At 37.6% G+C, this 25,914-nt stretch overlaps 3 protein-coding genes across 5 annotated transcripts in view; 2 read left to right on the top strand and 1 right to left on the bottom strand.

Annotated features, from left to right (window-relative positions):
* The window catches only part of emid1 (EMI domain containing 1), a 73,154-nt gene extending 62,577 nt beyond the window's left edge, over positions 1 to 10,577 (top strand). The window contains exons 9-17 of one of the 2 annotated variants that reach the window (XM_067407971.1): positions 1,213 to 1,308; positions 3,992 to 4,081; positions 5,211 to 5,263; positions 5,342 to 5,404; positions 5,489 to 5,533; positions 5,680 to 5,724; positions 5,928 to 5,939; positions 8,649 to 8,733; positions 10,441 to 10,577. In XM_067407971.1, the coding sequence (XP_067264072.1) occupies positions 1,213 to 1,308; positions 3,992 to 4,081; positions 5,211 to 5,263; positions 5,342 to 5,404; positions 5,489 to 5,533; positions 5,680 to 5,724; positions 5,928 to 5,939; positions 8,649 to 8,733; positions 10,441 to 10,577 (626 nt within the window). Of the gene's footprint in view, positions 1 to 1,212; positions 1,309 to 3,991; positions 4,082 to 5,210; positions 5,264 to 5,341; positions 5,405 to 5,488; positions 5,534 to 5,679; positions 5,837 to 5,927; positions 5,940 to 8,648; positions 9,031 to 10,440 lie in introns of both variants that reach the window. The other variant, XR_010896983.1, reaches the window with a different exon arrangement.
* A 20-nt stretch (positions 10,578 to 10,597) lies between these two features.
* Positions 10,598 to 14,835, bottom strand: rhbdd3 (rhomboid domain containing 3). The gene is made up of 5 exons (XM_067407972.1): positions 14,403 to 14,835; positions 13,941 to 14,324; positions 13,092 to 13,221; positions 12,611 to 12,823; positions 10,598 to 12,518 (listed from the first exon to the last, which is right to left on the bottom strand). The coding sequence occupies exons 1-5, from the start codon at positions 14,563 to 14,565 to the stop codon at positions 12,356 to 12,358; spliced, it is 1,053 nt and encodes a 350-aa protein (XP_067264073.1). The 5' UTR covers positions 14,566 to 14,835; the 3' UTR covers positions 10,598 to 12,355.
* A 320-nt stretch (positions 14,836 to 15,155) lies between these two features.
* On the top strand, positions 15,156 to 22,887 carry ewsr1b (EWS RNA-binding protein 1b). Of its 2 annotated transcripts, none has more exons than XM_067407286.1 (16): positions 15,156 to 15,171; positions 16,051 to 16,087; positions 16,163 to 16,214; positions 16,399 to 16,567; positions 16,933 to 17,116; positions 17,762 to 18,009; positions 18,117 to 18,246; positions 20,040 to 20,077; positions 20,519 to 20,551; positions 20,969 to 21,081; positions 21,208 to 21,337; positions 21,517 to 21,630; positions 21,722 to 21,848; positions 21,982 to 22,079; positions 22,220 to 22,449; positions 22,541 to 22,887. In XM_067407286.1, the coding sequence occupies exons 1-15, from the start codon at positions 15,156 to 15,158 to the stop codon at positions 22,435 to 22,437; spliced, it is 1,707 nt and encodes a 568-aa protein (XP_067263387.1). In that variant the 3' UTR covers positions 22,438 to 22,449; positions 22,541 to 22,887. The 2 variants fall into 2 exon arrangements, with proteins under 2 accessions (XP_067263387.1, XP_067263386.1); XM_067407285.1 differs by having other exon boundaries at positions 22,220 to 22,433.
* Positions 22,888 to 25,914: the final 3,027 nt, after the last annotated feature.

Raw genomic sequence — 25,914 nt, forward strand, 5'->3', positions numbered from 1 at the left:
TTATCGACCCATTCTCTAATGGTATTGTATTGTAATACAGAGATAATAATAAGCCCAATTTACATGCCTAATTTACATAGAAAGGAGGCATGTTTACAGAGAATAGGTTGACAGTACTTATGGTCCAGTGCTATTTCAGTACATTTAGCACCTGGTTAAGCTGGATTGTGGGTGGTTAGTGAATAATAAGAAACAGGTTTTTGCACTGCAATACCATGTGCAAAAATGACACAATAGTTTAGTGAATTTGCCCCTCAGGAAAAGAAAATTGTTAACTCATATTAAAGGAATTTTATCCTACTTCTCATCTAACCTCTTTTCCAAATAACCTTTGTAAACATTTTCTTGCATTGCATCACCTTTAAAACACCTAAAGTAGAGACTGATGAGAAATGGGGTGATAAGGATGCAGGGATGTCAGAGGTGAGTATGGAGGACAGAAGAGGAGAGGAACAGAAAAGAATGGAGAAAGAAACAAAGACAGGCAGATGAAACTCTTGTTTTGCAATCACATATTTTTGCACACCAGCCGTGACATGTAGCTTGTCTGTCCTTTATTTTTTCCCTGCTTAATCAAAACTAACAGGCAATAAGGAACCAGCTGGAGGGATATTGTGTAGGTACACACACACACACACACACACACACACACATCCAGAAAGAGAGCTGTATGAATCAGCGCAGTCACCAGCCAGGTTTTAATTTATTACACACCAGAGTCGCTAATATGCTTCGGCATTTAGCAGTGTTTATTTGAGTTTTCCCAGCTCTCCCTGTTAGAGTCCAGCACATGGCCATTATGAACCCCCTCCTGTTAATTACAGCCCACACACACAGTCACACTCAAATACATGCCGCTCTCCTGCCCCTCTTATTAACCCTTTTCCTAGAACAGCCATGTATCGAAACCAAATACCTCATTCTACCTCAATCTGTGCTCCCTTCACTTCCTCTCCTTCCCTTTAGGACGCTAAACATCCCATAACTTCCTTGGAATTCTTTTATCATATACTGTAGGTGCTCAACATAGTGTGCAAAAACAAAAACACTATACGTTCTGTTATCGTTTTGTTGAACGACAACAGTGCCTTATAATTGACTATTCAAGGGAAATATGGCTTGAAATGTAGCACTTTGTGTGTATGTGTGTGTGTGTTTGAAGCTTTCTCATACATCTCTTTTTTTTGTTTTGTTTTCTCCTTTTCTCCTCAGGTCCACAGGGACCACCGGGCCTCCCAGGAGAGAGGGGCCTCCCTGGGCCTCCCGGGCCCCCTGGCCCACCAGCCCCTGTACCTGAACAAGATGCTGGTATGAGTACTAATCATTTAAGGGGCTTAAAAGATAATGTACAGTCATCCGGTCATTAAGGTGATAAGGACCTTGTAAGTAAAGTGGTCTTGTATCACCCTAAGGGGTTTAATTTGCAATAATGATTGACTGATTGTACTTTTCCTCTCTTATTACGCTATCGTTTAAAAGTTTGCAGTCAGTAAGATTAAAAATGTATAAAAATAATATTGATTATTTTTAAATTAATACTGCATTACATTGATCATAAGTGACAGCAGAGGCATTTATAAAATTACAAAATATTTCTATTCTATTTTTATTTTTCCTTTTCACATAAATGCTGTTCTTTTGAACTCTTTGATGAATAAAAAAATCCTGAAAAAAAAGTGTATCGCTGTTTTCACAAAAATGATAGGCAGCACAACTGTTTTCACATTGACAATAATAAGAAATGTTTCTTGAGCAGCTAATCAGTATATTAGAATGATTTCTGAAGGATCATGTGACACTGAAGACTGGAGTAATGATGCTGAAAATTCAGCTTTGCCATCACATAAACTAGTTATATTTAAAAAAATATATTAAAATATTTTAAATTGTAATAATATTTCACAATATTATCATTTTCCCAAAGCAAACTTTTGAATGTTAGTGTATGGCTGCTTTTCAGATATCGGAAAAAAAAAAAAAAATTATATAACATTAGAAGAAACAGACCATGGTGTGATATGAGAGGTATAAAACTAGCACAGCTATGTAGGAAATCATTTCCCTGGAAAGGCAGCCAGTTATCCAGTTTTGTGGTCATTACACAAAAATATCTAACCGCAGTACGCCACAACTGACCAATCAGAATCAAGTATCCTAGAAAGCTGTAACAGTTGCCCACATTTGCTGTTTTTGGACCCCTCGGCCTCTCTCTCTCTTTCGCTGTCTGTCTTCAGGAACTATGTATGCTGCGCTCTCCCATGTGGCTCTTCAGATTTTTCACACCTTTAGAATCGAGTTGTGAGGGAAATTGCTGTAGTGCAGAATCAGATGGATGTGGACAGACAAACACACACATGCTGTAGTCAGGTGCTCTCAATGTGGAGCAGGCTCAGTTGTGAGCGCAGGCCAGTTCTGCAAGTCTAAACCTAATTAGTAGCCAATCATTGAACAGTCATGTCAAATTCATCTAGTTTTTACACTGATACTTCCTGATTGAGAGAATGGGAAGCGTCAAATGAGTCCAAAAGTGGATGAATAGAAAGAGGAATGGATTGAGGAATTAGTCTAACTTAAGGGCATCTCTTCTCTCATTGCCCCTCTTTTCCTTCCCCACCGTTGATTAAAATGGCAGGTTTCAGGAGGTAATGCAGGCTAGACTCAACAGTCACATGCTGGGAAAAAGACCTGTCTGTCTGCTGCTGATGTCACTCAACCACTTCCAGATGTGCACAGCCAAAACAGCAGGGTAGAGCAGGAAAAGTGTGTGTATGTGTGCTGTCTTGAGACTTACACTCAGTTAAACTCTAAGCACGAGGGAGTGTTTTAGAATAGAAGCAATAATATTTTAGTGTGTGTGTCGTCACTCTCAAAGAGGGCTGGCCCGTGTAGCGGACTGACTCTTCACCTCAGCTCTGTTTTATATCTGCTCTCTGTTGAAGGAGACACAGGCCTGCCCAGACCTCATAAAGTTCGAAATTTTTAAATTTAGGGGCCTTAGAACTTTATAACTCAGTTAAGGCTGTTATTCCCATGATTCCACCTTCAAAGTCATCAGGACAATTAAAGGGTCTGCAAGGGGCTTCCATAGAAAAACACTGTCTTTATTGGAGTTTCCTGTCTGGGTCTGAGCTCAGGGATGCCCTGCAGCCACCGAGACTACAGCAGAAAACTCACCTGCTGGGGGAGACAGACAGAGAAAGAGAGAGAGAGAGAGAGAGAGAGAGAAAGAAAGAAAGAAAGAAAGAAAGAAAGAAAGAAAGAAAGAAAGAAAGAAAGAAAGAAAGAAAGAAAGAAAGAAAGAAAGAAAGAAAGAAAGAAAGAAAGAGAGAAAGAGAGAGAGATGGGAATCTGCCTTTGTAATTTCAAGACAAAACATTTACTCTGTCTACTGAGTAGACAAGCAAAATGTATTATGATTGTGATGCATACTATATTCCCAAAGCAGCAATGCACACAACAAAAGCTGTGACATAAAAATAAAAAGAGATGAAAGTATTCATATTTTTTTTAAAGTGCCAGTAATGGAAATAAACAAAGCAAGTCTCAGCAAGACATTAATGAGCATGTACAAACAGCAATAGCATTTTTTGTATGTTTCATTGCTTGATTTTATAAATATATAAAATGTCTGCTCTGAGTGTCAGGGTTCCAGGCAGAGGGTAATTACTGAAGGGGAACATAAAGCCCACACAAGAGAAAGAGACAAAGAAAACCATTAGGCGGAGTACAAAAGAAAACCACTGGCTTGTAATTTTATCTGTCATTTTTTGTGATTTAATTTACTTTTCGTGGCAGAAAATAAAAAGCCAGCACATCAAAATGTCAAAGCCAATTTTACAATTTATGGTGCGCCAATATTTTACAACCTTCTACAAATGACATCACTGTTTATTTTTGTTTAAACATCGCCATCTACAGGTAAGAAGCCATAATGACACTCTTCATCAGATCACTGTCACTGACGGAGATATATTTTTATATACTATTACAGGCCTGAAAAAAGACAGTCTCCTTCATAACAACTTCCCTGACCTCCGAGTGACCCCTCCACATGGACCACCAGGTCCACCTGGACCCACTGGTCAGTGAATGTTTTTTTTTTTTTACGGTATTTCTCACTATTGGACATTTATTCCATGGATGATTACTACATTTAAACTAAATAAAGTTTTTAAAATCCTGATTTGAAATGATTTTAGGCCAAATTCACATTGAATGTGATATGTGATTATGTGGATGTAATTTAAGACATTTACTTCATTTTGTTAATATAAATATTCAGTACCTAAAAATACAGCAGAATTGTCATCAGATCTGCATAGAGAACAATGTTACTTTTCCACACACTGCTAAGTGCAACAGGATATTAAAAAATATCACACAACAAAAATGTCTCTGGACTCAAAGTTGCACTATTATTTGTGGCCTGTCTTAAATTACTTATTGTTTCAATGTGATTAAAAACAATGAATGTTATGTCACTTATGTAATGTAATGTAATTGTTATGTCACTGAATTTACAACTAGAATTTAACATTTCAGATGGTCATATATCCATAATTTCAAGACTATTTTATTGAGTTAGTCTTAATTATCAGTTATCCTTGTTTTATGTTAAAAGATTTTTTACCACAGACGTATCCACCTGTGTTATGAAGTATGGGGTATATTTGGACCCAAATGTGATATTTCATACCAAAATTCATCGATACCAATACCAGTAAAATTTCTCTGTACCAATCTCGGTACCATAGCAAAAACTGTTGGAACTATTTTACTATTTTATTTAGTATTGACTATTTTATTAATAACTATAAGTAAATAATACATTTAAACAGCATGTAGCCTTCAAATGTTTATAAATAAACATTGTTTCTAAAGAGATCAAGTTAAAAATTACTGCAGGTACTTGCTGGTATCATCATATTTTTAAAATTTTAGTACCAACCTGGTACCCAAGCACTGGTACTTTGACAAACCTAATTTCAATTGGCAACCCTAAATTTGGACAACCCTAAATTCAACTTAGGCTTGAAGTAGGCCTGAAACAATTTGATTTTGCCCAAATGGGCAGTTTTTTTAATCATTGTTCTATCATTTCAGTATAACACTGGGCATCATAATGTTTTATGTTGTTTCAAATGGTCAAATGATATAAAATTAGATCATGAAGGGCTTTATTCAGATATGTTAATTCTCTCTTTTTGTAGGTCCTCCAGGACCAATAGGACCCTCTGGACCACCAGGCCCTATGGGACAATCTGTAAGTTTAAGGTCGATAAGGAAATAACCCTTATTTGAATGTATGTGCTAATGTGTCATCTTTTTCTCACATAATCAGGGAAAACCAGGAGTTCCTGGTTTGCAAGGCCCGGTGGGTCCAAAGGGAGAACGAGGAGAAAGAGTGAGTGCACAACCTTAAACCTCCCCAGAATGCAACACTTTCTGTATATACTGTGCATTTCTCATCCTTAATGTAATTCCACAGGGACCTCTTGGATATCCAGGAGAGAGAGGATTCAAAGGAGAGACGGTAAGATGCCCACCTCCTACCTCACTGAAAAATAGCACTATAAGAGTAGTCCTTTCGACTTGTCACAAGCCTTCTGAAGCCGTACAGTAACTTTGTGTAAGCAACAGGCTGCAATTTAGATCAATATTCACACTTTTTCTTCCTAGGGAGAGCCGGGACCTAAAGGAGAGCCAGGGGAGAAAGGTCTTCCGGTAAGACAAGCCATAGGAGCCCTGTTTGACACACATTCACTCCCGTTTATGCAAAACCTTTACAGGAGGGAGAGAAATGATCAGTCCCTGAGCTCATGAATGCAGGGAAAATGTCAGTCATGCACTTATGAGCTGTTTAAATGCATTGATTTTTTTAATGCAGCAATAATCTCTTTCCTTATGCCTGCTTATCGTTGTTCTAGAGCGATTTGAACGTAAGAGATTTTGACATTTGCTGTGACGTTTTTGTCGTTCCTGTTTTTAGGATTTCATTGCTCATCCTGCCGTTCATCTGTGTTTTAACATCAGCAATCACATTAAATCCATCAGTGGAATTTTCATCATCAAAAAGGAGAGCAGATTGTCTTTCTCATCCTGAATTTACGGAAAATTATCAGAAAAATAGGCAAAATTACACATGAATGATAACTCCACTGAAAGGATTTGCTCCACAAATGCTGTTCATTGCTTACTTACAGTACTCACTGTTAGCACATTATATGTCTCGGTTTTGTGTGCACTGATATTGTTTCTATATGTTTTTGAATAAGAGGTTGCCCTTTATGACTGATTTGAGACAAGTTTTACAGTCTAAAGTTGGTTTAGGGGATTCTGATCTAGTCTCAGATTAGAATACAAGGGCATCTCTTCAGAATGTGCAATTATGTTGTTAATGTTGTGGACTTTGATTGGTTGGTGGTTGGGGCTGTCTTGAGTGTTTCCCCTGTCCTCTAAAGCTGATTCCTTTCCGTTACTGTCTCCATGGCTGCCTTTCACAGCCACCAGTCTCTTAGCTACCAGCTCTGCCATATACCCAACACACAGAGAAGTTAAATCTTTGCTTTGTGCTGTCACGACAGAGAGGGAACATTGAATTATTGATACATCTTTTGTGTGTATACCATTGACAATTAATTAATCAGGGTTTAGCAACCAAACTGCTACAAAGGGGGGTAAAAAAAAATGTATTTGCACGGCTGAAAGATGTGTGTTGTGTATATGCTCCATTTTAGCATTTGCAGGGATTTGGTGTGTGGATGGACGTGTAGATCGATACAGCTATTGTTCATTGTCCCACAGTGCATTGCTGCATGTTCCCATCTCATTACTCTGCTTGTGATCTTCCTTTTTGCTTACACAACTAACATCTAACCATTCGATTTAGAGTTTAGCAGCATTGAGCGATTAATAGTCAAACAAACGTTCTGTTTAATTGCATTACGCTCTCACATTCAATCCATAGTGAAAGGCTTTCTATACTGAATAGCCTCTTAGTTCACATGTTGACGTATGGTTTTCCACATGGCCTGCCGATCCCAGAAGATGTGGGCCATTTGTGTGTTATTAATCATAAGAAAGATAATTCGATTAAATCCTGAAGATGCTGTATGTGGACTCCTTAGAGATGTATACATTATGTGCAAAGACCATGCAACTATCTGAAGATTAATCTCTTCACATTTATCATTGTGAGGCCTAGCACTCATATAGTACCGTGGGGAAAGATTCTGGACCATAGCCATACTTACATCTCTTAATGAATATGGTATTTTTTTTCAAGAAATAATATTATATATTGTTTGCTGTTTTATTTGGCTAGATGAACTACCTCCTGCTCTCACAGGCACTAACTTTTACATAAGCCTTACATACATAACTCTTTCCTGACTTCATCAATAACTCTGTTTTTCTAACATGTGCTTGAGCTTGGGACTGTTGGGTAGAATGTACGTTATGTGACCATTTTCTTTACACTGTTCAACAATTGCCTACCAAAGCCACATAACTAAGTATTTCAACAGCACAAAGTTTATCTGTTAGATCAGTTTTTTGATGTGCACGTGTAGTGATTCCATGTAGGGCTGGGTAAAAAATATTGATTTTCCGATTAATATTTTAGTAATGTACATAAGATGGAAGGTTCTCTCTGTCGGTGTTTAATGCTCCACTTTTCAATGACGCAGTTATATTTTTGATGAGTTGTTGACAGTATATGAAGCAATAAAAAGAAACATCGTTCTATTGAATTGACCTCACGTGCTGCATGAAAAACATAACGCTAGTTACACACAACGTGACTAGTTGAACAAATAAACAAGTGAACCCATTATTTTGTGTGTGAATCACAATCTTTATGTTTAGTGAATCCAAAACATACAGTGTGACTAGCGTAGCCTGATTCCTAAAATGAATGACTCCTATGAGACGGCTCTTTTTAGTGAATCAAAAACATACCACGTGAATGAATCAGATTTGGACCAAATCAGAAAATTTGTATTGATACCCAACCTTAATTCCATGAACTTGAAGGTCAGAATTCATTAGGTATTTTATATGTATTATGTGGAAATGATTTACTCTCATTGGACATCTGTATTTGATATTTCTTCAGTGTAAGCTAAGGAAAGTGGCTTTGGTGTAAGAGCATCTTTTACCTTGAGATGAGCAGACTAAAGACTAAAGAAGTGTGTGCATAGTCAACTGAGTACAAAAATGGTCCAGATGACTCCAATATTTCTTTAGTTTGAACAAAGCTGCTCACCTCATGGTTTTTTTTTCAGTAACATAGTTTGAGTGTGCTGGGAATGTTAAATGCATGTTCAAATCTAAAATGATTGAACATTTGGTCTTGATTTGCTCTAAGGAGCCTTTGGCCTGGCCTGAAGAAGAAAAAAAAAGTGCATGCTCTTTTGTCAAGACTTATGGCATGGCCACAGAAGAAAAGAATGAAATAAGACAGGCAGAACTAAATCCGATGTGTAGTTAACTGGAGTTTCGTAGTGAATGGAGCTGAGAACTTAACCCGCTAACTACGGTAATGGATTGAGATTAATGTAATTGATTAACAGAATGACTTTGCATCTTGGCGAGCGCTTTTGTTTGGCTTGTGCCCAATACCTTGACGGCTGTATCTATCTCCACAGGGGGATGGGATACACCAAATCCGCGAGGCCCTGAAGATCTTAGCCGAGAGGGTTTTAATCCTCGAGACTATGATCGGTATCCATGGTGAGTAAGAGGCCAGAAGTAGGTTTAGGTCCGTTTTAAAAGGACTTAGGACCAGGGGTCAGAGACTTCAGTGCATCTTTTACCCCACAACACGTTTGGAAAGTGAGCGAGGAGCAAAGTGTGGTGGAGGACAGGGGCCAAGTACTCCACCTGCCATCCATGAGCCCACCCCCCACCATTCTTTCAAAACTTTTGATTTTTGATAGGACTTTAATTTGAAGAAGTTCCAAGACTTGCAGGCTGACTTAGAGCTGCTGGCTCGCAGGGTGCAGCTGCTGGAGGCGATCATCTGGCCAGGTAATGCCCGCCTCCCCTCGTCTAGCAAGTCAATCTACTGCCATCTCCTGGCCAGTTAGAAGATCAGCTCACAGGAAGGATTGTTTGAATCCAAAAAAAGACTCCAGCAGTATTTCCCAGTTACTAGACCTCTCACTATGTTGATTTTCTGTATAATGCCACACAACCACTAGGTATTTAGTAGATGCTTTCCCATCCTAGTGATTTTTACTATGGAGACAGACCCGTGCAACAGCCTGGATTCAGTGCCTCTTTCAAGCATGCAGTGTGATGATGGGAACCGCAGTAAAACACCAGTTCATGAACCACCCCTTCAGAAGTTTGAACCAACATCCTTTGAATTACTAGTAAAAAACTGTAAACACTTTAGCCACTCCTTCCTGTGATTGGAGACCCATCATTGCACCAAAACACAGTAAAACCACAGGGCTCCAGACTCAAAAATGACTAGGTTGAAATTGGTTCCTAAATAGACTTCTTATTTGTTAAATTAAGGATTGCTTGACAAAGGTTGTTGTTCACTTTCACTGCTCTGTGCTGTGATTAAAGGATGTTTATAGTATATAGATGATCACTCCTGCTATTAATTTTTCAATTGTTTTAATTTATATACACCAGGGTGTTTTTTAGTTGTATGTAGTATAAATTATTTGATTTGACGCTGTCATTCTAGTGATTATGATTGTATTTGTGCCATATATTTGTGCATATTTTGTGTTGTTCTTAAAAATTTCCCTTACAGTTGATCCAAAGCATGTGACAATATTTTTTAAAGCATATTAGAATTATTTTTTTAGAATACATTTCTTAACTTTACAAAAAAAAAAAAAATTAAGTTTCCTTTACAGTTGATTAAGACTTACTAATGGAACTTACTGTGCTAAACAATATTTTATTATATATTATATATACACAAAAGTATTTTGTGTGTGTGTATATATATATATATATATATATATATATATATATATATATACACACACACATACATATTAGAGTGATTTTTATAATGTCATTTATTATTTTATGCAACAGTTTAAAAATCAGTCATTCGTTCATAAGAATCGGTATATACAAGTCATTTGTTCTGACATCAATGCTCACACACTCTAAAGAAGTAATTCTTTTACACATCTTCTCAAAGATGTTTTCGTGACTATCGCTAATAGTTACTAGACTTTAAATTATTGTAACAATTATTTTTCGCAACAGTCTGGAGTCCTGTTGCCACCTTTCTTCATCTTGATATGGTATAACCGTGAACTCCATAACATACTGTATGCCACCTCTCTTAGAATGAACTGAATCATCTAACTATTATTAGTCCGTTTTCTGACACCAGCCACATTAAAAAGTATTTAGAGTAACAGATTAGAACTTAGCAGCCTTAACTCTCTCTTCCTTCAACAGAACCAGATGTAGGGTCAGGAGATGGCCTCTTTGGCACACCATCTCCAGACGTCTACCGGATTAAGAGGGCAAGAATGTCATCTTTGCGGGTCAACTCTCCCTTAATCACTGCTGAGACCAAGGTTCGAGGGAAGTAGTCTGCATATTCCAAAGAGCGAAGCCATCGTTTCCATCTCGATTCCATTATCCGTAAATCAGCTGAACTGGCAACAAGTCCCCTGAAACACACGCATATTACATATCACAGATCCAACCGCTTTGGAATATTCCAGATAATCCAGAACCCTCAGGGAAGACCAAATGGTGCTGTATAAATTAACCACCTCTAATGGGACTCCAGAGGTTCCTAGCACCTCTCCTCTGGCAAATTATTGTTGTTTGCTGTCATGTTGTGTCACTCTTATGACATAACCAAATGAACACAATCAGTCTCAGAAGGAATTTCTCAACTTTTTGTTTGATACTCGTTTCACATGAAAAGATAAACATGTTTTAGAACACGATATAGAGAAACAGTATTGGTGCTTGTATAATTGTGGGCAAGAAGGGTACAAAACCTGATGGCATATATGATTGGAGAAGATGAAGGTTTTATGGAGAACGTCAAACCATATTATTAGTCTTTCCAGCTGCTGTTAGGAGCTCATAGTAACTTCAGCAAATGTACTGTATGAGGAAAATGCACATAACGATTCTGCTATTCAGCCAAACACCACACTTTCCCCAATGATAAAAACTGATTTCATATTCTGTTCCTTGGATTAAATGCACTATGTAGATAGAGAATCACCTTGATTTTCAAAGAGAAAGGAGAATTGAAGGACATAAATGTTTATAAACTTTAATAGACAATTCAGTTTTAAGAGAAAATGGCTTTGGGTTTCCTCTTCCTTTTGAAATGATTTAAGCTGTAACTACATTTGAATTGGTGAAAACAAATTGTTTCAATGTTTATAAAATCTTTTGTTAAAACATGCCTGTGAGGAGCATGAGTTTAAGTGGTTCTGAATTTCAACTTTAGGATTCTCCTCTAGTTCAAGACAATTATTAAGTAACCATAAAATTAAAAAAAAGTGCAATTGTATGAGCTAGAGGACCATAAACTAATTAAGATCTAACTGGAGCACAAGGGGAAGTGGGGAAACTACTCATTTAACTTGAATTCTGTTTTTGTGTTTCATGCATGTCTTTCCATCACAGTTACATGCACATGCATAGGACTGGTTTCCTTCCTCAATACTTTTTCATGTCTTTGTATTCCTATATAAATATTGTTGTATTAATTATTTATAGATGATTATTAGCAATTGATGTTTTCCTTATTCTGTATACCAATTCATGTAACGTCACCTGTATTTTTCCATTTCTAGCCTCGTTGTGTGAATTTGTCTTACCAATTGGTGTTAAAACGAAATAAACTGTTGTGTTTCTTTTTTAAGACAATCCATGTTTTGTTTTTTTTTGTTTTTTTAATCAATACTGAATACTTCCTGAATGTTTGGAAATATTTTAATAAAGAATACTCTGTAGCCAAAAAAACTTGACTAAAATAGGACTTAAATACTGACATGTGCACATGACTCTCCTGGCCTGACTATCTAATAATGTGGATTTAATGACACCGTGTCCGTGGAGAAGTTTCTTGGAACGTCCATGTCTCATCCACTGGGATATATTGAGAGTATGTGTTTCCATTACTTAACTTAAATCATAAAAGCTGCCAACACCATAATATAAATAATACATTTTCCAAACCACCCATAATCCACTGGATTTTTTTCCTGCACACCCAAAAGTCATGAAGTAGTAAATACAAAGTAAAAGTTCACCGTGAAGATTGATGCTTTGCTTAAGTAATGGAACGACACTAGGGCAGTGCTATAGGACAGCTTCAATATGAAACAGTATCCCTGAGCTATGACGATGATGATGACTTCTTCCCTTTAGAAATGACCACAGCCTCCTCCCCAATCTGATCATCAATTAGCAGAGAGATCGCTCCATCCAACTGCCCTGTAGCGGCCAGAGCCACAACAGCTTTCTCTGTGGGGAAGCCCATCTTCTCCAGCTGTTGCAACCTGAAAGTACAGAAGACCAGATGCATAGTATAAACTTAAGCATTTAGATATCACTATAGATGAAGAAAAACTTATTTACACCATGAACTAACCGTAATGAGGAGACTGAGGACTTGGGTACTTCCACTTTGTCCGCTGCGCCCTCAGGTGCGTCGTGGAGTGATGCTAATATCCCCGCTCTCAGCATCTGCTCCTCTAACAACTGTGAATCTGTTGCCAGCAAAGGCTCGTGATGCCACTCTGACACAGAATGCTGCCATGCCGAATGATCTTCCAACTGGGATCTACTGGTTGAAGGCTCTGGTCTATTACAGAATAATAATAGAGCTTATTAATTCTTCTAGTTACATGACATGATTTAAAGGGATAGTTCACCCAAAAATGAACTTTCACATTCACTTGGTTACAAACATTCTTCCAAATATTTTCCTTTGTGTTCAGTAGAACAAAGAAATGAATACAGGTTTGGAACAACTTGAGGGGAAGTAAATGATGACAGAATTTTCATTTTTGGGTGAACTATCCCTTTAAGTAAAAACAAATGGGAAATCTTAGCAGAAAGTTCGCAATAACCTTATTGAGGTGTTGTGGTAAACTGGCAAGTGTGGATGAGAGGTAACAGGGATGTAGGCCCATTTTGGCAAGCAGGCACATGCACCCAGTCTCTCTATCTGCTCCAGCATTTCAATAAACTCATTATTGTCTGTATAATTTATTAAGGGCAAAAATTTATAAAGACCACGAAATTATATCAGTGTAATGCATTAGTTCTAAACCAGGAGGCCTCTTCAAACATGCAAGGGGGCTGCAGCATGACTAAAAGTATTTCATGAATGGATTAATATTACTGTATTAAAATAATGTAACTCTAATCTCAATGAAAATGATAAAAAAAAAACATACAATTATGTATATATAGCTTTTACTGAAGCTAATTCTTGAAACATCTGGAGTCAAAAAATGAATTGCTAGTATTATTGATATATTAAATGAATAATCCACCAAAAATGAAAATTTTGTCATCATTTACTCAACCTCATGTTGTTCCACACCTGTATGACTTTCTTCTTTTGAACACAAAAGAAGATAAGCTGAAGAATTTGGTGACTAAACAGTTTTGGTCTCAGTTCCCATTGAATTCTGCTGTATTGTCAAAAAATACAATGGAAGTCAATGGGAACCAAAACTTGGTCATAAACTACATATTCTTCAAAATGTCTTGTGTTCAACAGAAGAAAAAATGCAGACAGGTTTGGAATGACATGAGGGTGAATAAATGATGACATTTTTCAGTTTTAGGTGGACTATCCCTTTAACCAAAAATCAGAAACAGCCTATATTGGGGAGGCCTTTGAATATTGTTTTGGACATCAGGAGTCTTTGAGACAAAACGGATGAGGACAAAACTGGTTTAAAGGATACAGTTGAGTCCCAGGCAAATGGCATAAAAATGCAGCAGGCCTGGAGCACTGGGAAGCAGAAAGATGTCGAGGAGCAAGACGAGCCAAGGCAAGAACCAGACAGGAACAAAGCGCAGGACCCTTCTCTGCTTCACCTGCCGACACTGAGCTGTGAGCAGGGCAAGGTGGGTTGCTGAGTATCCACTAACCCTGCTGGCTTCATCCCCGGTAACAAAGAGAAATAGGGCATAAATAGGTGGAAGGAGCACACTGGAGATAAAGGAGAGAGCTAGAAAGACAAAAGTGCCCCATCTCCTCTCCTGACAGGGTCCAACCCACAGCAGCAGGGTGATGTTGTAGAGAAATGAGGCCAACTCCTCATTACTGAAGACGTAAAAGATAAAATCTGCAATGAACAAGAAACATTGGGAACTGAACACCTAACAATATAAATCATAGTCTTTTACATCGGTGTATTGCTTACCATAAAATCCAGGAAATTCCCCGCCTGGTCCTAAACTTAGACTGGCATGAATACCACAGAGCCAAGTCGACAAAATTAATATGACTATTAAAAATGTTCCACTACAATATCCTGGCCGGTTTGATCCAAACCACATCCATGTCGAAAAAAGATGATCAAGCATTGTAAACTGAAAAACGCATTACCTGATGAGTTGCTATCATTAAAAATTTCGATCTAACGTTAGATGTGTGCTTATGGCAGGTGTATCATGTTTTCATGTTTCCAGTTGCACTTCACTGCCAGTTTACGACGCTAGCATCTTGAGGTCTGTTTTACAAATACTTCAACGAAACAGTGTACCTTTTTTCTTTTTCTTTTCTCTTTTTTTTAATAATTGTTAAATGATAAACACATAAGACCAAGCTACACAAATACCAATGTCATTTGCCAACCCTTTTATTTTGACAGCGAATAACTTCCTCTTTCGGACAAGCGCATTTGTGTGAGTCTGCAAATATGTTTTGTAAAACGTTTTGAGGGATTCATATTTGTGGAATAATATGTTGTTAAATATATTTTAAATAGTTTAATAATGGGTTGACTTAATTGTAAAGATAATCAGGCAAATAGTATGTTAAAAATTACAAAAAGAGATTTATACGTGCCACCCTCTACAATCGGTGTGTTGGTACGCTCCATATTGCTTTCACGCACGCGCACATATTGCGCATGCACAGTTGGCTACACCGCATACTGTTCTCCGACGGAAAGATGGCGTCAGTTACGAGTAAGTGGTTTTTCTTCGTTTTTTGTTTTTAATTTTTAGTCTTTCAGTACTTTGTAATTGATAGAAATACTTTAAGCTTAAGTAAATGTTAGATAATGTTACGAATTTTGGGATTTTGTTTGAATAACTAACAGTCATCGGCCATGCGGCCTAAAGTTTGTTTTTTTGGGTCAAGGCGGTCGTTTGAAGCTATCGGGTTGAAAACGCGACTTGACCGGTTTTTAAACTTAGTTTGTTGTATAACAAGAACCTACATTCCATATAACGGCAAAAATGTTTCGACATGTCTTGTTCTTTAACATTCTTAAATGCAGAGCTCGTCGTGTCGTTTGTTGTAAACAGTAGCAGGCGTGGTTTAAAAACAGCGGGATTGAGAGCGCAGCCAACATGGCGAACATAATGTTTATTTTCCTTTATTCATTATTACTTTACTTAGGAATTCATAATAAAATGATTGTGGAATTTTGTTTCGACGAAAAATAGCATTAACAACAATTTGTTAAAATATAACGCGTAAACGTTCAAATGAATGGTTTTCTAAAATTTACAACGTGTTTTTTTTTTAACTAAAATGTTAATGTGAATCAATGTCACGGATCCCTGTTTCTCGTAAAATATATTAATACGTAGTATTAAAACAGCCAAGCCTATTGTTGATATAAGCTTTGTTCCAAAATGAATGGCTGGAATTCCGCAGGGGTGGTACTTCCTTGTGTGTGTTGTAATGTTTGCTCAAGCCGTACACGCGTCTCCCGTCGTTATTGGACTATAATAAAACGCTAATGTGCAGTCAGTAAGCATTTTTATTTTCCTAATGTTATGCAGCTGTAACCGTGTTTGCAAGACGTCTAACCTTTCTGGTCATTTATTTCCCTCTAGATTATAGCAGTTACAGCCAGGCTGGTGCACAGCAGTCGTAAGTTGTTCTTAACGAATACAGTATATTAATTATTTAAATAAAATCAATCATTAATGCACATGTTGTACACAGGTATGGCTCATACACTGCCCCTCCTTCTCAGAGCTATGGACAGACTGCACAGGTAAGCCTAAACTGCCCAAACACTCAGTAGTTCAAATAGTGGAGCAGTGGGTTTGCAATGCCGAATTTCCCCACACATGTGCTTGTTTGACAATTTAGGAATTCTGATTTTCACATCTAAGTGTTTTATGTGTAGAAGAGAAAAAATACAGTGGCGTATAATTAAGCAAACGTTTCTTTTGCAGCAGGGCTATTCTCAGCAGGATTACGGCTCATATACTCAACCCGCTGCTGCACCTGAGTCCACCTACAGTCAGGCAGCGCCCTCTGCTGGAGCGTATGCACAACAGCCGTATGGATCCTCATATGGACAAGCAGCAGCAGCAGCTACAACAGCGGCAGCAGCAGCGCCAGGTCTGCAGGCAGAGCTTATTCACTATTTTATATTTGCCTGTTAGTGAGAGTGATTGGAGCATAACTGCACAATTTTCATTGTATTTTATAGTATTATGTGAGTTGTTTAATTTTCAAAGAAATGCAGAAATCAGCAAGCTTCATGAGGAAATTTGCAATGCAAAGTTTCTTAGTTATATACAGTAAAAAGGATCTGAAGTCAGTTGATTCCAATATATCAAAAACATAAGAATTGAAAATGTGTGGTGACACTAATTTATGCCTGGAAATTCCTGCTTTGTAAGTGCACATTGTCATGCTTTGTTTATTCAGGTGCACATAGAAAATGATTCTCATAACTATGTTAAATCATTATTCTTTTTCAGCTGCATATGGAACCGCACAGCCAGGCACTTATAATCAGCCTGCGCAGAGTTATGGGGCCAGCAGCTACACCAGCTCCACTGCGGCCCCTGCCACCCAGGCCTCCTATGGCTCCCAGCCCGGATACTCAGCCCAGCCGGCCTATTCTGGCTACAACCAGCAGGCTGCTGCCTCCGCTCCTCAGAGGTAACTGGACCATCTCCTAGAGCAGCACATCAACAGGATGCTATTATGGAGTTTCCTGCAGTATTTCCATATGCTGTTCCTACCTCATGCTGCTTGAAATTGAATGCAGTTCCCATGCAGATACCCTGTTTTGTTCTGTAGAGAAAGATCGATCAAAGAGTCTATTGAAAGGGATCGTTCTCCCTAAAATGAAAATTAAGTCATCATTTACTTACCCTGGTGTTGTTTTAATGCAGTATGCCCTGCTTTCTTTTTCTGATCATAAATGGTTAAATTTATATGGCGGTGAATACAGGCCAGCATTAAGCTTTAAAGAGAATGCAAAAGGATCACAGAACGATTTCATGTGAAACGCAACACAATTATAACATAATATAATTTTCCTCAAAATTAAGTTAAATATATGAGTTTGCTGCAGAGGTCTCCTATACAGACTCCCATAAGTATTTATTTAATATGAGAAACATTTATCAGTGAAGACATTTGTGGTTTTCAATATTTTTTGGAAATTAATCTTTTGAATGTAAGTTCCATAGAATAGCATTTAATTTATTTTGTGGAAAAAAAAGTATAAGTACTGTCAGTGAATGCTAGTGTGTACATGTTTTTCAAATGTTTGTAATCACATTAATTTTTGCCCTGCAGCTATAGTGCAAGCAGCCAGCCTGCCTACAACCAAGGTGCCTATTCCCAGCCTGGAGGTTATTCTCAGCCTCAGGGTGGGTACCAGGCTCAGCAGCCAGGATATGGGCAGCAGCAGAGCAGCTATGGACAGCCACCTCAGCAAGGCCCACCTGCTGCCTACCCCCCTCAGGGGAACAGCGCGTACGCACAGGCTCAGTACGGCCAGCAGAGTGCATCACAGAATGATTACAGCCAGCAAAGTGCTTACAGTAAGGGTCCATTTCACTGTTGTGCCATTTTACTAAGTTTTTATTCATTGTCAGTTCCTCAGATTAAGTTAATTGGCCTGATACTTAGTGTGTGATCTCTTCCATAGACAGTTACAGCCAGGGTGGTGTGAGTGGAGGCTACCCAGGATCACAGCAGCGGGGTGGATACCCGGGAGATGCAGGCAGAGATGGTTATGGTCCTCGGGGGCGTGGGGGTATGGGCCGCGGTGGCATGGGGTAAGTTTAGACTTTCTTTATGTAACTAACTGTTCATTGCTTTTCAGAGTGAAATCACTGCTGCATGCAGGGTTTGTATTTGCAGGCATCTAAGAAGAGTGGAGTTCATCCAACCATTATTTGATGTGTAGAGGTTTTTATGATGCCACAAGGATATTCTTGCAGGGATGTTTTATTTTGGTCTCATTTTGCAGTAGTTACTCTTACGGTTATATTTTTAAGGATGGGTCATTTAATGCATTTATACTTATTTTAAGACTGAGGGATTTTTTATTTTTTCCCCTCATGAAGCTCAGTTTACTGTTGTTTGCCTTTTCTTTACGCACGGTTATTTCAAGTGTGGCGGTGTATCAAAGATTTGAGGTTTTGTTTGGTTGCAAGGTCTTTTTATTACACTTGAATTTCTTGCAGCAATTCATGCTGCCTACTAAATTTACATTTTGGTTTTAACAGGCTGAATTGAGGATCTTTGCTGTTGAGTTTATAAGGGGAAAGTAACAAAATGGCAAACGCATCAAGTCTTAAAGAAATGGGTAGTTAACGGTGGATTTTTATCAAAGCAGACAGTGGCACACAATTATGGGTTCATGTTTTGTCCTTATTTACTGGGTTTTAATTTCTAAATGGAACTTCTGTATTGACAGTATGCAATGAAAGTAACCATGTTTCAAAAGGGTTCGTGTAAACGGTTGTTTCAGCATTGGATGTTTTTTTTTTTTTTTTTTTTTTAATGGTTGGAGTAACCTTAAACATAAGTTTTGGATATTTAATGGACACATACAATGATATTCTTTTGTAACCAGAGGGAAGAATTTTATTATGCATAAAGTTCTTCAAGTACGTCTCGGTTGGTGTTGGTGGGTTTTATTTTTTTATTTTTTTTTACACCCACCCTCCAAAAAAGGAATCTAAACAAAAAAAGGAAAATCAACACTTATTTCTGTTCCAATTGAATTGATGTTTCAAGGGATGGTGAGCATGCAATTATACACATTTCTGATATTTAAATTTATACATTTTCATGTACTTAAATATTTTTGCATTTCTGAACTGTTTTCTCATTTCAAAGGTCTTGTTTTAACATTCTTTGTCACATTTATACGCTGCAGGTGTCAGAGATCGATGTAAGAACAGCAGTACTTATTCTTTAAGTACCTTTTTCCATTTCAAAGGCGACAGCTCAAAGAACCATGGGGAACTTTCTTGATTTAGGAGTTTTTGATTAGCAAATCTTTACGTCTTTTTTTTTTTTTTTTTTTTTTTTTTTTATTGTCAGAATATTTGAGATTGTTCTTTTCATACTTTTATCACCCTTTGTAAACCATTTGTCATTAGTACTAATATATTTTGAATGTACTTTTTTCTTTAATTGTTCAGTGCTGACAATTTATAGGTTAAATTTTGGTTGAAATGGCTAAAGGGATATTTTTTTTTTTTTTTTTTTCCCTCCAGCTAACAGGATTGCTACATTTAAAATTTACCTCAATCATTTTGTATTGGTTGCACCCTAAAACAAAGCTAACTTTATAATTCTTCACATTTACAAAATTTAAAAGGTTTACAAAATGCATTGTATTTCTGGTTGTGTGTGGATATTGTTTTATATTATTGTAACCAAACTGTTAAATACCATTGAAAAATATTACAGATGTCATGATGCCCCATCAGTTAGTAAAATACTGTACATTACATGAGGCCTTTGCTAAGTTAGAGGGAGATATTGTGTTCATTTCCTACTCAAGTCCTATGGTTGGAGACTAAAAGGAATATCGCCTTCATATCTTCATGTTTAGCATCGCTGGAGACAGAGGGGGCTTCAATAAGCCTGGTGGTAAGTTCCTAAAGCGTATTCCATTGGCTAGTCCACTCGAGTTAATGTAGAGGCCATTCACGCCTATGTGTCCTTAAAAGCTTCCATTTGGTGTGCCACTTTTTTTTTTTTTTTTTTTCTTTTACCAAAAAACAGTGTGTCCTGATGGTTTATATTTGGTGTATATATTTGGATTTCTTCAAAAGTTGAGACGTGTCCTTTGACAGAAGCGTCTTTTTTTTTTTTTTTTTTTTTTTTTTTTTTTTAATTCTGCATTTTATTCCATTTCATTCTGAGAATCTGTTGTGGACAAGGGTAATCCTGGAAATGGTCACATCTTCTCAATGTATTTAATACTGCTGGCAATTTTTGGGTCTTGACAGGTTGTCAGGTTTGCTTAAAGCTGTGATATTGTGTAATAGCATTTCTTCTTTTTTTTTTCTTTGATCCATGGGATCCCAGGAGCAATGAGAGGTGGAATGGATCGTGACATGGGTGTGTAAACCTTTCACTTTGTTTTTCTTTAATTTGTACATGACCTCTAATCTAAATACTTGAAATAAATTAAATTAATACTTTTTTATTCAGCAAGGATGCATTTAAATTTATCAAAAGTAACAGTAAAGACTGCTATAAAAGTTTTTGAACTTTGTTCAGAGAATCCTGAAGAAAAATTAACCAGCACAACTGAGCGGCAAATCGGCATAGACTGATTTCTGAAGTATCATGTCAAATGAATAAATAGAAGTTGTTTTTAATTGTACTTGTAATTTCACAATATTAATCTTTTACTGCATTTTTGATAAAAAAAAATGCAGCCTTGGTGAGCATAAGGCTTCTACTACCACATTGAATGATGTTATAAAAACAGGTTGTTGGTGTTAAATCTGATTCTTTCCCACAAATGCACAGGGCATCCAGGAGAGCAGGACTCTGAGAACAGCACCATCTATATCACAGGCCTCACTGAGAATGCCACTCTACCAGAGATGGCCGACTTTTTCAAGCACTGTGGACCGATACGGGTAAGCAGTTAAATATATAGATGGTTTACTCTGAAAAACAATTAGTCTGTCAAATTGTTGCAATGCCTGGTTGAATGGTTTTCAAGCTTTTGAAGTCCTTTTTGACAAAGTGTTTCTCTCTCATAGATAAATCGGCGTCTAAACCAACCAGCCATAAACATCTACACAGATAAAGATTCTGGCAAACCAAAGGGAGATGCCACACTGTCCTATGAAGAACCTGCGATCGCCAAAGCTGCTGTTGAATACTTTGATGGTTGGCCTTTCTAATTAATTTTGGATAACTCCTTAATCTTACTGTATGAACTCATACAAGCCTTTTTCAGATTATCACCATTACCTCTGTATGTTGACACTTAATCTGCCAGTTCCACTCAATCTCTTCACATTTTTCTGCTTTTCAAACATTTTAAAGTTTTCCTGCTCTTATGTCAGGTAAGGAATTCCAGGGCCGGAGGTTAAAGGTGTCTATGGCTCGCCGGAAGCCCATGATGGGGGGTATGAGAGGAGGAATGCCAATGAGAGGTGGCCCTGGGATGGACCGTGGAGGTATAACACTTCTTGTTTATAAATCAAGGCATCAGGTACCCTTAAAGTGGAATGTTCTTCTATACTGTGAATTTGTTTTTTGTGCCTAAAGGTATGGGAAGAGGAGGAGAGAGAGGTGGTTTCCCCTCTCGTGGTGGCCCTCGGGGTGGAATGGGCTGGAATGGTCCTCCAGGAGGCAATGTGCAGAAGAGAGCTGGAGACTGGGAATGTCCCAATCCGTGAGTAATGCGCAACTTTAAGCAACCAAACTGATGCATCTAATTTGCAATACATGGAACCTCCTGATTAAGTATAAAACAATGTCAATGTGTAGGTTTCTGACTTTCTTGCCAATCTCAAATATCATTACAGTGGATGTGGCAATCAGAACTTCTCCTGGAGAATGGAGTGTAACCAGTGTAAAGCTCCAAAACCCGAAGGCCTTGGGGCTCCTCCCTTCCCTGCTGCAGGTACACACAGATTAAGTGTTTTTTTTTTTTTTTTTTTTTTTTTTTTTTTTCTTTCGTCAGATGTCACTTGTGATTTCTACAGGTGTCCTTGACTGAGATTTGTTGTTTTGTAACACACAAACATGTGTTTAAACTGTAAGGTGATCGTGGCAGAGGAGGAATGAGGGGCGGCAGGGGAATGGATCGTGGTGGACCAGGGGGCATGCGTGGAGGCTGGGGAGGAGATCGTGGAGGCTTCAGAGGAGGCCGTGGTGGAATGGACAGGGGTGGATTCAGAGGAGGTAGCAGGGGTGGTCCTCCCATGGACAGAGGGGGCAGGAGAGGCATGGGACCACCAGGCAAGATGGATATGAGGTGAGCGTCCCTTACTGTGAGTATAGCAGGACAAGTGTGAAGTGCTTTAGTCCCTCTGATGCTTCATATACTTTATATACAGACCTCTTCTTTCGTTCTTTCAACAGGGATCACCGTCAGGAGCGCAGGGACAGACCCTACTAAGTTAATGCATCAAGCATAGAGGAAAGATTTTTAAAAGTCCTTTTTATTTATGATTCCATATTTATATATGGCTATCTTTTTGCTTTTGCTTTTTTAATTTCAGTGCCACACTGTGGTTTTAGTTAAACCTTTTGGTTGCTTTTTTTTTTTTGTATGCTATAATGGCTCCCCCCACCTTTTAAGATACTCAGTTACCCTGTAGTCACCATTTTTTGGTGATGTCTGTCTTACATGTCTCTCTATGTAACTATGTACTTTGAACAGTTTTTTAAAAATAAACTTTTCCACCTCCAGTTGTTTTGAAATTGTTTTTTTTGTTTATAAAATGCCAGCATTAAAATGCCAGCGATTAAACATCTTTATGCTTGCCATCTGTTCATGTCTTTATATTTATTTAATGAGATTAATTGCCTATTTCTTCATACTTGAAGCTCAAAAGGTGTCTAAAAGAACGCTTCATAGCATCAAGACGTGTATCTGTTGTGTAAATCTAGTAACATGCACTGGACCCACATGAATGGGTGCAATTCAGACTTTAGCCGTTAGGTGTCTCATTTGTTAGTTTCACAAGGTGTTTCCATCACTACCACGTGCATAGAGCAGATTTATCTGCTGAGAACCAACAAAGACTCTGGTACAAAGTAAAATGATTCCAGCTCTGTTATCAGAGCATGACTAAATCTCCATTACAGCCTCTTGATAAACTGGTTTGATCACCAGTATTTTTTTTTCTTTAACTTGGTTTCAAGAAGCATCAGAATTATAATCAATATAATGATGCATTTTTCTGAAGTATGAACTGTCACACTAGTGTCGAGTCAAATTTTGGAGGAAAAGAAATGTAAAGCGACTCCACCCCTCTAGATGTGCAGGATATTACTGTTAAGACATTTCCAAACATTAATACTATACAGTTTGTTTTCTGCTCTGGCTTTTAATGGTTTTATAAAACAATGAAACTGTTGTCTTTTGTAAATCTTGGGACAATTATCAACATTTACTTCATCTTCAAAGCATTTGGCATGTGTTCACCAAGAGCCTAAGTGTTGAATCATTGCTCTTTTTAATTGAAGTGTTGGCAGGAGCTGACAGGATGATGCTTGTACCAGCTTCAAAGACTTCTTGCAAAATCCATCTCAAGTTCTTTATCTAAATGTAATTATGCCTAGAAATTGAATTAATCAAAGGTAATTCCCAGTCATAAATTTTAAATGCATAGAATGGCATAGTGTTTCATTTCAATGTGACTTACTGACACCTTTTTAATAGACATCTGACAGCCAAATGCTCGCTTGCTGGAGAGCTGTGGAATGAACTGGTTTTGTGTATGTGTTCACAGAAAAGCTGATTCATCCAGGCCTTGAAGAATGATCTCATTCCTTCTCTGCTGTGTGTCCTCCCCTCCGTCTAGCTCTCTTAAAGAAACAACCAACGCTTTTCAAATCAAAACAAGGGCCTCCCTTTGGCTGTGTGGCTGCTGTTGGAATACTGACACACTGCAGTGGTCCGGCCTGAGCTATTGAAGAGCATGCTGCCTGCCGTTAACCACAAGAGCAGGAAGTAAAACAAAAGAAAATGAAAAACATTTCCATTTATGCTCTCAGATGGTAATCAAGTTATGGGATCATGCAGAAGAGAAAGTGTGAAGGAAAGCTCACCGATGCATAAAAACAATCGTAATGTCTAATAGTTGGTCTGTTGTTATATTTAGAAGTAAGTGGGAGTGATTTAAATCTGCAGTTGGCTTGTTTGGTGACAAACGGCTAAAACATCCGAGCAAAAGTGACTCTTAAAATAGGATGACACTGGGGAGGGAAGCTGGACACTTGAGTCTTCCTCATAAGGATCGTTTTGATCCACTAGCATTAACATTACTTTACAATATATTAAGAAGACGCATTCAAAAAATGTAGTGTGACTTTGACCTAAGAGTTGAGTCTCTGAAGACAGGCTTTCAATTGTCCTACAGCCATTGAACTGATTGTTTAAAGGAGACAAATGAACGCTGATTAACATCATGATGATGTCTTCATGTCTGTCTTTTGTCTGCCTATTCAGAATGGTCCCTTTCATTTGCTGATGACCAAGACCATTGGCAGAGTAGTTTGAGTGAGCCTGGACAGTTTGAAGCCAAACAAGAACAGAGCTTGTTGGATAGGCACATTAATTTAATTTGACAGTCTTGTTTAAAGTTTGGCAATGAGAGTTTTTGGGGATACAAAACAAAAAATATTATGTTTTAATAAATAAATAAATTGGCCAAAATAAATAAATAAATTGGCTAATGCTTTCAGTCCTTATTATGTATTAATTTTTAATATAAAAACAAGAGATCATTTTAAAGCTCTACAAAAATTTTTACATAAGTGATTGTGTTATTACATTTTTATGAAGTTTATAACACCCAAACACGTGTATTTGTGACATCACAAATATTCTGATTAGTCAATTGCAGCATTTTTACCGTTGCACATCTCCAAGTCAATATTACTCCGCGGCCTAGCTGTTTTGTGAGTTAAAATAGGTAACGTAGTTTGTGCTGTTTTGCGAATTTAAACGGTTACCACCACAACAAACTATGACTAAAATGGTCTCGGATGCCTTTAGTCTTAATTTAAATATATATGAAAAGCATAAAAATTTTGAACGCAGACAAGAAGTTACAGTTAAAGCAACAAAACGAAAACTTTGGTCGGAGGAACAACGAACAGGTAGTAGAGATATTGTAACTAAATGTGTTTGCTAACTAGTCCACGGCAGATTAGAAATACGTAAAATAAAATAATATCATGTTATTTGTTGATGTGTTCGTCTTGTTGCTAGACCGACTGTTTCAACATTGATGGACTATTTTTCTTAGCGGAGGCTTTAAGCTAACACAAGCAGTTCAATTATATTATAATTAAATATATAGTATTTCAACAAATTACTGTTTAATGTTAATGTAAAAGTAGTGTAAATAAGCGGGAAAATGTAAAGCCAATAAGTCATGGTACAAGACCTCTCCAGTAGTCTGCATATTATCCTTACATTCAGTTCGTGATCACTTGATAATACAGATATGTGAGTTTAATTAAATCTAATCAAGCGCGTGAGCTGATTTAAACAGACAGGCAGCGCGTGCAAACAGATATTACATGATCAATGCTGATCGCGTTGATGAAACCTAAACGACTCTTTACAAACATGAAGCAATCACAGAATGCCTACTGTTCCCATCAACGAACATGCAAATTGGAGATAAATGATAAGCAAACGCAGCATCCTTGTTGACTGACTATCAGCAAAACAGTATTTGAATAAAAATAATTGTTAGTACCAGCCGAATGTCAGATAC

The sequence above is a fragment of the Chanodichthys erythropterus genome, chromosome 13 (genome assembly GCF_024489055.1).
Source record: "Chanodichthys erythropterus isolate Z2021 chromosome 13, ASM2448905v1, whole genome shotgun sequence".
In the NCBI taxonomy this organism is placed as follows: domain Eukaryota; kingdom Metazoa; phylum Chordata; class Actinopteri; order Cypriniformes; family Xenocyprididae; genus Chanodichthys; species Chanodichthys erythropterus.